General features: G+C 51.5%; 1 protein-coding gene across 1 annotated transcript; it reads left to right on the top strand.

The window, feature by feature from the left end:
• Positions 1-1,211: 1,211 nt before the first annotated feature.
• CAVIN1 (caveolae associated protein 1) lies at positions 1,212-13,369 on the top strand. The gene is made up of 2 exons (XM_072356798.1): positions 1,212-1,811; positions 12,344-13,369. Exons 1-2 carry the CDS (start codon positions 1,392-1,394, stop codon positions 13,007-13,009), a joined length of 1,086 nt encoding a protein of 361 aa, XP_072212899.1. The 5' UTR covers positions 1,212-1,391; the 3' UTR covers positions 13,010-13,369.
• Positions 13,370-14,295: the final 926 nt, after the last annotated feature.

Raw genomic sequence — 14,295 nt, forward strand, 5'->3', positions numbered from 1 at the left:
GTAGGGCCTTTGTTTTATTTGCCTGCCGGGGCAGCTGTCAAGAGTGGGCTTGACCCCAACCAAAGGCAGGATGTGCTGAGTATGGGATACTGTCATCTACATACAGGACAAGAGGGAAACTGCAGCCTTCCCAGTCTGCTCACAGCCCTCCAGCTGAGCCTGGAAGGGCTTCTGCTGCCCACACCAGCGGTGGCTTCACAGCAGCAATTTTCTCCGGCTGAGCCTCTGACAGTGCAGGTAGAGAGATCCCACCCGGGGACACTTCCAAGATGCCAATTTTCCTTCATCATATTCCTCTCCTTGGTCTTACCAGGTTGTTGCAGACACTTTGGGAGCACATCACAAGTGTCTTTCAAGTGATGGTGATATCACAAGCCGTAAACCTCTGCCAATACTGAAAGGCTCTGGCTTGCCTTGTGCCAACAGCAAGATTAAAAGTTAGCAAAATAGGGACACCCAATGTAGCACAGAGTATTCGAGTACTCCTTAGAAGTACATTTTTGCATGGCACACATGGAAACATGTCCTTCATTGAAGCCTAATGATGGGATTTATTGGTGAGCAGAGGGTTGCAGAGCAGAGATAGATGCTTTTAGGTAGGAGCAGCCATTGGCTTCACTTCAGGGATGAATTATACTTATTCCTTATCTAAAATCCTGCGTAGTGTTGTGGCACACACTGTACACATTGTGTATATTCCTACTGTGCATATTCAGACAAATGGCAGCGTTTGTTTTTGTGATCCAGGCATTGTTTTTTGTAGCTACTCAATCTGAATTACAGCCTTTTCTAAAAGTATTGAAAACCAAGTTCTCAAAGTACTGGAAAAAATGCCAACAGGTGGCAAAAGATCTGAATTTTCCAGCTGAGCTTGAACGTGTGCAATTGTTTAGAGCAGCTTTCCCTGAATGTATACAGCTGTAGTGTCTCTTTCCAGCTGCTTCCCGCGCCGTTTGCTCGATGTTTTTGTTTTTTCCTCTCATTGCACATAATGCTTTAGACTTATGGTAAAGGAGAGGCGGTTGGAGTTTCAGAGCTTTGCATTCCTTGCTGAGCTGTGCCTGTGTTTGCATGCAAAGCCATCGCCAGCCCTCCAACTATTTTAATCATTTCAAAGAGGGTGGGTCATCAGGCATTTGGCAGCAGGCTCCTTTTATATAGCTGAGGTGGAGTCAGCCAATGACCTGCAAGCCTGGAAAATTTTGCAGGGCAGTTTCACTGGACAGCTTTGCCGATCCGTGCCATTTGAATTTCAGCACAGACATCCACGCACTGCGCTCTCCATTTCTGGCGTGTCTCCCAGCACAGAGTTTAGCTGAGGCTCGGGTTCAGCTTTCCCTGCTCTCTCCCTGCAGTGGCAGTTTCTCTCCCAGCCAGGACTCCCAGCCATCATGGAGGATACGACTTTGCAAATTATCGAACCACCGACTGCTTCTGAGGCCTCCGAGGAGCAAATGCCCGAAGAACCCATCAAGTCAGACCAGATCAACGGCGTGATGGTGCTGACCCTTCTGGACAAGATCATCGGAGCGGTGGATCAGATCCAGCTGACCCAAACACAGCTGGAGGAGAGACAGCAAGAGATGGATAGCGCGGTGGTCAGCATCCAAGGAGAGTTAACCAAGCTGACCAAAGCTCACACCACTACCAGTAACACCGTGAACAAAATGCTGGAAAAGGTGCGCAAGGTGAGCGTCAACGTGAAGACCGTCCGGCAGAACCTGGAGAAGCAGGCTGGGCAGATAAAGAAGCTGGAGGCCAACGAAGCGGAGCTCCTGAAACGCAGAAATTTCAAAGTCATGATCTACCAGGTAAGGAGCAGAGCTCGGTGTTTGCATTCCGACTGGTTCTGACATACTGCATGGTCCATTCCTCTCCCAAGCTCCCCTGCCTGGCCGGAGTTCCTCGTGAGTGTGGGTCTGGAGTGGCTCTCATTCACGCTGTAATGCTATCTGTGTGTTCTAAGATAGTTGCCACTGTTTTAACAGGAGTTTTAATGAAGGTAGCGGGAATGCCCCAAAGCAATTATTGCAAGGACCTGAAGTATTACACAACCCGATGTACTGTTAACTAAAAGGGACAGGAATGGTCTGTTGTGGGGGCTGTGGGGGTGGTAGGGGGACACATGGTAAATCCACCTGCTAACTTACTTTGTAGTCAGAGACTAGAAAATAGTCATTTACACAGAGAGCAATAATGTTTCCTGTTTGTGACACACATCTTACAGCAACGCACAGTAACCCCAGCACTGGGGTTAATCTCACTGCTGGGACAGACACACAGCAGGGGAAATACCAAACAGATCTTCGAGCTCAAAAATCCTTGGATCTGCCTTTGTGCCTGTATGCATTTCCACATTCTTTTTACCGTGATCTGCACATCCTGAGTCTTCTAATTGTCTGATTACAGTAACAGCTTTGGTTTGCTTGGTGTTCATAGCTTGTGTCAAGGGGTGGGTTTTTCCTTTAGTCTTAAAGAAGAAAAATGAATATGTTTATCTCTCTTTTCTTGTCTGAAGTTCGTCCTCCTTATCAGAGCAAACTCTTGTATTGGGCCATGGAAAAAAACGTGAGTGAAATAGTTAATGATTCAGTTGGGAGCCTCGGGGTTGATAATAGTGTCAGGGACAAGTGGAGAAATGTCCGCTGCTGATCACAGAGAGAAGAAAACCAGAACAAAATGGGCAGCAACTCTTACTACAGTGTCTGAAGGGAGAGCGGGTGATAATGAGCTCAGGAATCTGGCAAGTACTGAGGCCTCTGCAGCTCTGATTCAGAGGATAAGCATCTGTACTTTTATCATACATGAAAGACTGAAATACTCGAGCATACTCAGACCCTACAGGCAACCCGACCAGTTTTATATCTCTATTTATTGCTCACCCTTTATGTAAGGCTTTTTGGGGAGGACAGACCTACCCATGGAAAAGTAAAACGGAACCCTGGAGGTGCCGCAGAGGCAACAAACGGTGCAAAATGAGAAGAGCAAAGGAAATTGTTTTACAAAACATTCCGCGTGGGTTGTGGAAATAGGTAGGAAGCTGGCAAAGTGCTGAGCCCTTGGGAAGCATCTGAAGTATTTGCAGCCTGTGGTTCTGTGGGCTGCTCGTTTCTGTGAATATGGAGTCACGTTTTTCTTTGAATTTAAAAAAAGCAATTTTGCATCTGAAGGGCATCGGGGGCAAAACTGACACAATGAGGCTGGAGCAACTTAACTGGAAAACCAAATCCATTATGGGTTTTTGATGTGTGAATGCCAGAAAGAAGTGAGCGTGTTAAGATTCGTGTGCATAAGTAATGAGGACTTCGAGCTGTAGCTCTTCTGTGCTGCGTTGCTGTGCAAAGGTGGATCCGTGCAATGGGAAAGTTGCTGTATTCAATCTGTAGATTGAACTCCATGAAAAATCGTGTAATTTAACCATACAGAAACCTGGCCAGGAGGGGTTGGTGTGAGAAAAGTTCAGCTGTGTGTGTCAGAGTCTGCTTTTCTGGTGGAAACGTGTTCTGTAGAAGTCAAACATTTGGGAGGATTTTGGAAGTTCTGCTGCTGGGCGGTTTTGTTCTGCCTCGTTTCTCCTGAAAGGAAAAGTATTTACTGAATGTGTGTTTGCTGTGATGGTAAAGGTGGTGTTATTCACAGTGTTCTGACAGTCTGACTCTGGAGATGCAGAGCATCAGGATGCAGTTTTGTGTCTCATGTGTTCATTGATGGGCACATCAATGACGAGGATTTGCTGCTGGGATTATGCAAAGCAGATAATGCCAATGCATTTACATAACAAAACTCTATGCAGACAGAAGCGATAATCTGTCTGTACATAGCAGGGCTGTTTACCCAATGGGGACAATGTCCCGCTGCTTTACTTCTATCAAACAGTGCTGTTTGTTGTATGCACCCCGCTGATTCTCCCTTCATTTACTAATATCCTCTCGTGTCTCAGTCTTAACAATCAACAGCTTTTTGCAATGCATTAAGCAATTGCATTAACAGATGCGTAAGGCCAAAACTCGATGATGGGCAGGCAAAGGTTTATCAGTGTTTTCGTTTGGGTAACAAGAGAGAAACTCAAGAGACACAAAATGTTACATGAAGCAGCGATGGTATTTTAAAGCAAGATGGCTGAACAGAAAAGCAGTTTTGCACAGATCGAATTCTGCGTGATTCTGCATTATGAAGAGTTAAAAGCTGTTAAGGACAAATCAGCAGCTGCAGGTTACAGATCTTTTGTTATTCTCTCAGCAACCAATGGTGTGTCTCCAGCAGTTCTGGAAGGGACTATTTCAGGAGTGCAAATGGGCACCTTGAGAGTCGAGGTCAAACTGCACGCAAGTGTTACACTGTGCTGGGGGAGAGGTTGGGAGGGAAATGAAATGCTGTTCAGCTTGAGCTGCTGGATGATCCTGCAGCAGCACTTCTGTCTGCTCGGTTTCAGAAGTAGTGGGGATGGAGCAGAAGTTCAGTGTTGTTGTAAACAGGACTTTCCTTCCTGAATATCTGGATGTCAGATGGCTGCGTGTGCCCCATAGGAAGCGCACACAGAGCTGCTCAGTGCTGCCCCTCTGCCTTCTGGGCTCCCGTCTTACTGAGAAATCAGCGCACCACATCAAACCGAGTTGGAGCGGCTGGTAATACAGCAAAATGAGGTGACTTCATCCCAGAGCTCCTGTCTGCAGATAGAAGAAATGGGGCTGGTTGCTGCAGTTCATGGTTAGGTAAAGGCAGCTCTCGGAGCAGACAGTGTGCCCCATTCATCTGACGAGAGGCACGTGTCAGCATTATGTAAGCATGGGATGTTTCCTCCAAGCGTTTTTTTGACCATTAAATTTATTCCTTCCAACGCCAGTGGCCTGTTTTTCCTACAGCCAGACACCGCAGTGCTTGCAGTGCTTGCAGTGCTTGCAGTGCTTGCAGTGCTTGCAGTGCTTGCAGTGCTTGCAGCACCCAGCAGGCATATCGGGTGTTTCTAAAACGTGCTGGTCCCTTATTTGGAGACTTTTGTGGGAGCCAAACTTTAGAGACAGTCTGCCTCATGATGGGCAGCTTCGTTACTAAAGAAAGATGTTTGTGATGGCTTTATGGGGTCAGAAACTCCTATAGGACTTCATTTCACTCAGGTGCCCAGAGCTGTGCAAGGAATGGAGCTGCTTTGGGAAAGGGCCGGGGCAGAAAATGCACTTGGTCTGTACAATGAGCAGGGTAGGTAGGGCCGCTAGCAGCGGTATAAATAGCACAGTTTGGCTTTTGTGCCTCTCGTGGGCCTTATACGGATGGGAGCAGCGAGATCCTGGGGAGGAGGGACAAATTTCACACCCACGCACTGCGGTGGTGGAGACGGAAGCCAGAATGGAAGGCACTGAGCATCCCTGTGCCCTCCGGCAGCTGCAGATGGAGAGAAAAAGCGGCATCTTCACTTCTGATCTGCTGCTGTTGGAGAGGTGGGAAGGTGCAGTCCTATGGGAAGGAGGGAAACACGGTTGGAGTCATTTCCTTTGGGCTGCAGCCCTGAGTTCAGACTGTGTTCTCCCTCCGCTGTGAGGGGCACCATGTTGACATCTCGGTGTGCAAAGGTTCCTTTCTATTTTCTGCATTTTGCTGAATTACACGAATCTCCAAATACCAATTGGTGGGAGGCTGTGCCTCCAGAGAATTCCTGATTGTTTGCAGCCCAGGATTTTGCTTAGTGCAGATTATTGCTCTTCCTACCAAAAGGCAGTTCAGGAGCAGGGCTTATGGCTTTCTCTGTTGCAGCTCAGAATCACCTGCTTTAATATTTCATTGCTCAGATATTATTTATAAGCAGCCGGTGTTTGCTGAAATCCTCTCAGTGCTGCAGTTCCGTACTGAGCTGTGCAGCAGTCAATTCTCTCAGAGCAAAGGGCCAATTTCCACTCTCTGCTGTGCCGTGCGTGATGTGCCTGTGCCCAACATAAAGCACCGTGCTGTTAGGCAGCAGGCTTAGCCCTCATCTGTCCTGTTTGGGAACGTGTGGCTCTGCAAGATCTTCTCCAGCACTGTCCAGGTGCAAGATAAGACAGGGAGCAGAGACAAAGATACTGTCAGTGAGGGGAAATATTTAGAATAAAAGTCTCAGGATGTTTAGTCAGTACCTTTTACTTGAGGATGCAAATGTCAGATCAGCGCTGATGTATCTGCGTATCATCTGTAACGCAAACTCCACCTTTGTTGGTGAAATATTATTTATTCAGAAATAGCTTCGGAGTTGTTCGTCAGCTGGGACAGGTTTATCTGGGAGGAGCAAACAGACTGATAGTGGGATCAAACCCTTTTCCTTCTGTCAGCGGAAAAAAAAGGAGAAAAAAAAAAAAAGCCTTTTCTATTTCTTTGTTCCTGCAGTGCTGCCTTTCGTCTGACTCACTGCGAGGCAAAAGCGTTTTTCCAAACAGCCTCCTTCTCAGCTGGGACATCCTGCACTGTTCCTCCCCGTCAGGGCTTCTGAGTAACCACAGTGTCCTCAGGATGCATTTAGCAAAAGAAAGAAGCCTTGATGTTGCCAGTGGGGTATTTGCTGGGTTGTTGCTGTGCGTATCTGAGCTGCTGGTGTTGTGGGATGGTTCAGGATGTTGTTGGTGCTTTGACAGAGATGAATGGATGGAGATCTGGAATCAGACCCAGCTTTTTCCAGCTCATGTAACTGTTAGCAAACATGGACTTCAAATCATTCTGTTTTTGTGTTCTTACACATAGAAGCAAATTCTGCTTTCATCTTCCTGAGAACAAAACAGGGAAATCTTCATCATAACTGGTGTCAAATCCCCCTGTGAGCTGTGGGATGGAGAGTCTGGCCCTATGGAGAGCCTGGCCCTATGGCAGCATTCAGCAGGAATGTGTGTGAAACCACAGGAGGGGCTGTGCTCCTCCCAGGGGGATGATCTTCCTTCCTGTAAATCTTTGCAGATTGCAGATTGCCTTTGCTGTCAAAATTCGCTACCTGGCTTCTCCCTTTACTAAATCACACCACGGTGCCTTTTCTTTCTGTCTGTTCTACTAATCCGGATGACGCTTGTCGCCATTCCTGATCAGACTGGCCAGTTGGGGAATAAGGTTTTTCATTACGCTTCGTTCTGCCGGCCATTGAAATGCCATTTTCCTCACCTCAGCCTGAGAAGAAGCAGAGGGTGCCCTTTGAGTCCTCGGCAGAGCTCTGAGCCGTCTCCTGCAGCAGTTCCCACCCGCGCTGCCCAAAGTGCCGTGGCCCAAATCAGCAGAAGACATGAGAGGAGGCAGCAGCCGTAGGGCCCCAGGAGGGGTATCCCTGAAGATTGTTTTGAACCTCTTCTGAAGCTCTGAGAGCTGCTGATCGTAGTGCCTTTGTGTTCTCTGCCTGTTTGCGGCTGCTATGAGCATTGAGCCCTGCAGGGCTGATGCTTCCAGCTGGCAGAAATGCCTCTGCTTGTTGACTAACTGCTTGCTGCTTGCTGCCAGGGTTGTAATGGATGGTGAGGAGCTGTAATTCTCTTGCAGGCATTACAGGACTTGTCTTATGCTGCCTCTGTGAGCAGGGAGGGAGGCATTGCTCTTTGGTTTGCACGAAGGGCTGCAGGCAGTGCAGATGGCTCCGTGAGTCACTCTGTGGCTGGGCAAACCCTGCAGTATTCTGAGCCTCAGTTTCTCCCTCTGAAATACAGACTGGATAGCACCTACCTCCTCAGACTTGCTGTAAAGTTGAGTTTATAGACGTATGTGAAATGATTTGGAGTCATTAAGTAGCACGAGGTGCATGATATAAAGCTAAACCTGCCTCCTGAGGACACAGCAGCACCTGGCTCTGCTCAGTGCCGGGCTCTGCTCGCCGGGAGCTGTGCTTCTGCTGCGGACTGCAGACAGCTTTGACTTTCATGGCCTTGTCTGCCCCTTTGCTCAGGCCGTAGGGGCTGCAGGTAGCAGCACAGTGCTGCACTGTGGGGCTGCTGGATCATGTCTGAAGCTCCGCAGATGGATCCTGCATTGTGTGCAGGGCCGCTCTGTTGGAAACACTGTGCTCTGTGGCTTTTTTTTCCAGTAGAAAGGCCCAGAAGGAGCCGGGCAAAGCTGAACTCAGCCTGACAATGTGGGGATCAGGGGAAACTGCCAGTGAAAAATCTGCATTTGCAAGGACAGTGAAAAGATATGCATATATACATATATACATATATATTAAGCAGTTACCGTTTGTGGTACAGCCATATAGGAGCAATAATCTCCAAAGGCAAAGATGCTGAAACAGAAAGCACAGCTTTTCTCTTTGGAAGCATCCATACCTCCCTGAGTTCTCTCAGGCTGTGGGTGCTTATCAGACACAGCTGAATCCTCCTTCCACGGACACAGACATGGGTTCAGCACCACAGCATCCCTGAAGACCAGCAGGCTGAGGCGGTGCTGTGGGAGCACAGATCTGCTCCTGCTCCAGGGTTTGCTCTGCCCTGGCAAGTTTCCTGCTGCCAGGGTGCTCAGCATTCCTGCCCCAATTCCCTCGGCTGTAGAGTGCCCTGGGCAGGCAGGGGGGGGTGATGTGGCACAGAAACTGAGCTTGGGCCTGGCCAGCATTGGCCCTTTTTGGTCAGAGGAGAAGCTGGGGATGGGACTGCTCATGTTGTGCATGGTATGGCTGCATGTCAACCAGACTCGATTGTGTTGTTGCAATTGTGTAAAAATAACAGAATGAATTGCAGGTGTGAATTGCATGCAAGTGTGGAAAAAGCTCCATTAAACCTCAAAACTGGAGATCAGAGTGGTGAGAGTCCCGGGACTCTGTTTTATGTGCTGATAACGAGATCCTCTATTCAACAGCAGCCTAGGAACCCCTCTCAAGTTTTGGGAGTGTTCCTCTTATCTGCTGGTGGTTCTGCAATCCCTGCAGAGCTGTGCTGGGCTGGGAACACAGCTTGGCTCTGTGCCTCATTGGCCCCGTCCGTGACAAGGGAAGTATTTACTCGTGTTGTAGCAACAGGCTGTGTGTGTATGGCCATAAAGGGGCTGACGGGGTGACTCATTGCGGGGGAACTCAGCTTGGAAACACAGATAAACCCCCCTTAGTGCAGCAAAGCAGGCGCTGCTCTGCCCCAGATGGAGCAGCTTTGTGTTGCTGCAGCAGAAGGAGCACAGGGCAGCTCAGCCCCTTTGTGCCTTTTCAGGCTCCCATCAGCTCTGAGCAGGGAACGTCCCCAAGTGCTGCTCCCCAGCCCCAAACAGCTGATACTGTGCCACAGGGACACACAGCTCCTGGTGAGCCCTGAGGGTGGGTGGGGGTGGCACATTGTGCGGGGCAACAGAAACACAACGATCCAGCAGGGGCTGGAGCTGAACCTTTCAGTGCACTCAGCTTGGAAGAGGCTGATGGCCACCAGTTGCCTGGGTGGATCTGCACTCTGTGTACAGAGCAAGGAGGATTTTTCTTGTGCTGAGATAAAAATCTGAGAAATCTTGTCTTTGTGCCAGCTGGATTCAGGCACAGGGAACAGAGCTGGTTTGCATCTGCTGATAGGGAGGGAGTGTTCGAACACCCCAATGTGTAGGGATGCCAAGAGCCAGGATTTTGGTCTCTCCCACTCCAAGGGTCAGTATTTTCCCAGTGCAAACGGAGTGCTCAGAATGCCTGCTGTTAAAAATGTGCCTCATCTGGATAAGTCACGAGTGGAGCAAAGCGTACGCAGCACAGAGCTGTGCCCTGAGCAGGGATTTGCACAGCAGCCGCCTGCAAAGCCGGGACAGTTCGGGATTGTTCTGGTGGGGCCCCGCTGTCCCTGTCTGCAGGCAGACGTGCAGGGAGTGCCATTATTGCTGCGGGAATGGCGCTGCTCTGCCTGCATGTGCTGCAGGAGCCCCTGGGCAGCGCCTGGGGATGCTCAGAGCCATTTGCTCATCCCAGGGCTGTTGCAGTCAGCTGGAGCCTGCTGTGTCAGCAGGAGTGCTGCCTGGTGCAGATGGGTCAGGAAAGTGACCCGAATCAAACACTGCTGGCAGCACAGCGGCTGTTCTCCAGATGGTTATCTACAGATCTGCAGATGGAGGGAGAGCCAGGGGAGCCCCTGGGCTGGGGGGGAGGGCTGGCAGGCTGGGAATGAGGGTGGTTTGGGGAATTCGGGTGCAGCAGTGAGACAAGTGCTGCTCCCAGGACCTGGTGGGGTGGACACCTCCGTGCTGGTGAGGGCATTACAGGTGGTGTGAGTGTCACTGGGACGTGCTGCTGGTGCAGCCCAGCCCAGGTTGGAGAACACAGTTATAACAAGAGGGAAGGCAGTTACCTCTGGACAGATAGGGAGTTTTGTGCTGGCATTTCTTTCTATACACACATTCTTGGGAGTTAACCAGGGCCTGATTAGGATCTAGGTTTGCAGGATGTGGTCATTTCCAGCACTGGTGCCAGGGGAGCGGGGATGCCTTTGTTCTGTCCCATTGTGTTGAGGTGGGGGAAGGAAGTGCTGCAGTTCCCAATGTTCTTGGCAGGGCAGGGTCTCCCATAGATCTTGGGGATTACTCCTGCAGGTGTCGTGCAGAATGTGGCCCTGATGGGGCACGTTGGCTCTGGGCTTTCCCAGCCCTCCTGAGAGCACGAGCATTGTTCTCTGCTGAAGGGGATTTCAAATGGAGAAAACACGTGTGGGCTGTTCGCCTTCCAGAATGTATCTGAGGCCTGAGCGGTGGTTTGCAGGAGGCAGAGCCTTGGCCCTTGCAGCTTTCTGTATGACAGCATCCAGGAATGGGACCCTTGGTCTGGCAGAGCTGCATTGCGGTGATTTTGCTCAGCCAGGTGTGTTCTGTGGAAGTGATTTTCCACTATTGACTCCATTTTCTTCAGATTCCCTCTCAGTTGTGCAAGTTCTGCTTGCTGAAGGAGCAGCGCTGCCCTGTGGGAAGAGCAGCAATGGTGCACAGGCAGCAAACATGCAGTCCTGCCCAGCATCACAGAAGACATCAGAAGGTCCCCGGCCACCCAAGAAAACCTGCACAGAAACATTCGTGGGGCAAGTGTGCCTCTTCAGGCCCTGTCCCCAGCAGCTGTGTGACACCGGGATGTCCTGGCTCTTGACATCTGTGCTGCTCATTAGCCTGCAGGCAGAGTGATGCAGCATCTACAGCCAGCTCTGTGTTTGGACCCCAGCCCTTTCCTTCTGAAGCTGCTGTCCCCTGGGCTGGCAGTAGCACCTGCGGGTGCTTCTTTCCCATGGCCTTCTCCAAGCCCCAGCCCAGTGCACTGTGCTCAGTGCGTGTTCCCACTGCAGGGCTGTGCCTCATTCCTGCTGGTTGTCCGGCTGTGCTCATCGCTGCACTCCGTGCCTCTCCCTCCTGGCTCCATTGGTTAAAACAGCTCGGGCATAAATTTCAGAGCTGTGTGCTGCAGCTCCACAGCTGCGATGCTCTGTACAGTGATGGGCTATTTCCAGCCCGTCCTGGGAACACAGTGGTGATTCATTGCAGCAGGGACGCACGCTATGTGCTGCTCGGATGAAAACCAATCCCACCCCAGACCTGTGCCCCTCCTTGGCTCCACTGCCCCTCCTGTGCACATGCCTGTCCTCTGCCACAGAGATCACAGATTTGGCTGACCCAGGGCAATGGAGAAGCTGAATGAATTTGCCTTTAGTCCTCAGGAGAGGCAGTGTAGCTCCACTGTGTGCATCGGGATGTGTCTCTAAGCAAGGCAAGGGGGGACAAGGAGCGTGGCTGGCAGGACAGACCACTGCTGCTCAGCAGGGAGCTCCAGCAGCAAGCAGGATTGGAGTGCCCAGTGCCTGCTGAGGCAGCTGAGGCAGCAGCAGGTCAGCCTGCAGCTCACAGCCTGGTCCAGCTGAGTGCCTGCACAGCACTGCGAAAACAGCACTGGGGAAACTGAGTGCTGATGGTGCAGCTGTCAGCACTGGGTGCAGCCAAACCTGCGTGCCCACAGCAGACACAGCTCCCATCCCCTCCTGGCTGCCCCATGGGGCCCAGCCACACAACCAGGGCTCTGCAACTGCTGTAAGTACATGAAGGAGTTGCGTGGCAGGAGCCTGGAGTTTGGGTTCCTGCAGCACAGTTACATCTTCCTGCAGAGGTGCAGGAGATGAAGGGAAAAATCTCCTGTTTCAGTGCTTGCCTTGGAGCTCTGCACATCCACAGCAATGAGCAGGTTTGGGACCAGCCCAGAGAGTGCAGAGCTCATAAATGTGAGCTGAAATACAGCAGAGCTGTGAGATGCAATGGGATAGAGCAGTGTAATTAGTAGGAGTGCTGATGGAGAGGACAAACCTAGGCCTGAGGCTGCCTGGTTCAGACCACCATGACTCGTTGCTGTAATTCTGCTCAGTGCTGAGTGGGGCTGCCGCGGTGGGTGCGTTTCTCACCAGCTCCGCTCTGTGTCTTGCAGGATGAAGTGAAGCTCCCATCCAAACTGAGCATCAGCAAGTCTCTGAAGGAGGGCGAAAAGCTGGAGAAGGAAGGTGAAGGTGAGGAGGTGCCCGCAGGTGAGGAGCACGCAGAGGAGGATCACATCCAGCTCTCCTCTGATGAAGAGGTGGAGATTGAAGAGATTATTGAGGAGTCACGGGCCGAGCGCATCAAAAGGAGCGGCATGAAGAGGGTGGATGACTTTAAGAAGGCATTCTCCAAGGAAAAAATGGAGAAGACAAAACTGAAGACCAAGGAAAACCTGGAGAAGACCCGCCACAACCTGGAGAAAACCCGCCACAACCTGGAGAAGAGGATGAACAAGCTGGGCACCAAGATTGTGACTAATGAAAGGAGAGAGAAGATGAAGACTTCTCGAGACAAGCTGAGGAAGTCTTTTACCCCTGACCATACCATCTATGCCAGGTCCAAGACGGCCGTCTACAAAGTGCCGCCCTTCACTTTCCACGTTAAGAAAATTAGAGAGGGCGAGGTGGAAGTAAAAGCCACGGAGCTGGTGGAGGTGGGTGGAGAGGAGGGAGAAAACTCGGATCTGATGCGTGGGGAGAGCCCTGAGATGCACACACTGCTGGAGATCACAGAGGAGTCTGACGCGGTGCTGGTGGACAAGAGCGACAGTGAGTAGGGCAGGCAGCAGCACGGAAAGGCTGCGGATGGATGGCTGAACACGAAATCATTCACACGTTGAGATCTTTCTTGGCCCCGGTGCCCTGGGGCAAGTGTACACAGCATCTTTACTACCCTGCAGAGCCGATGCCAATCCCCTGCCTGCTAGGACAAGGTGTATTTTATATGTTAGTTTTAGCACACAGAAATGTTAGGAACACAGGACTGATTTTCTTACACTGTCAAATCACCCTTGGAGACCATTCCTGCTGCAGCTGCGTGAGAGCCGTCCAGAGCCCAGACCTGGAGAAGGGCTCTGAGCAACGGGGACCCAGCCCAGCTGGAGAGTGCTAAAACCAAGATAACAGCCGTACACCTGAAACGCTCAAGTGTCCTCTGTGAGCACAGACCTGGTGTCCAGAATGCCTGCCCAGCCCTCAAGGCCCCAATTCCCTGTGCCAGGCGGAGTGGCTGTCCCTGCAGACAGCAGGATGTGTGGGATCCAAGCTCGAGGAGCACAGGGTCTGCAGTGCACCCCAGCGCACGGGAGGGAAGAATCGAGCACGTCCCGTCAATGGGCAGAGTGATGGTGAAGCTGAGCAGCCGCGTGGCACGCAGCCTGTCTGCTCCATTCTTTCCTCCCAGGTCACTGCGGCGGAGCCAGGACAGCTTTGCCACAAAACCAACCTGCTGCTGGGACCGCAGAGCCCTCGCAATGTGCTCCTGCTGCCTCGTCCCACGCACTGCCATCATGGCAGCAGTGTGGGCACACGCTCCCCAGCTCGGGTTAAATCTCAGCTGCCTGAATTCTGGCTGGGCAGAGAATGTGCAGAGCTGGAGCTGCTCCCCACCTCCCGCATGTGCCACCACGGGTGGGCAGTGAGCGCACACCGGCCTGGGAGAGGGTGGGTGTCTGCACCAGAGGAGCCCACACCAGCCGTGCTGCCTTACAGAGGAATTTGGGGTGTCTGGTGCAGTGGGAGGCACCCGGCTGTCAGAGAGCAGCCTCGACATCGGTCCGGCACCACAGCTCGAGCGTTTCAGAGCATCTCCTTCCTCCAGGGGTCCTGCCGCGGCTCGTGCCCACGTCCCGCACTCCCCATTTCCCACTTCCCGTGGCTTTGCTGTTGCTGTAGGATCACACTGTAGGATCACACTGTAGGATCACACTGTAGGATCACACTGTGGGATCACACTGTAGGATCACACTGTGGGATCACACTGTAGGATCACACTGTAGGATCACACTGTGGGATCACACTGTGGGATCACACTGTAGGATCACACTGTAGGATCACACTGTAG

The sequence above is a fragment of the Excalfactoria chinensis genome, chromosome 24, assembly GCF_039878825.1.
Source record: "Excalfactoria chinensis isolate bCotChi1 chromosome 24, bCotChi1.hap2, whole genome shotgun sequence".
In the NCBI taxonomy this organism is placed as follows: domain Eukaryota; kingdom Metazoa; phylum Chordata; class Aves; order Galliformes; family Phasianidae; genus Excalfactoria; species Excalfactoria chinensis.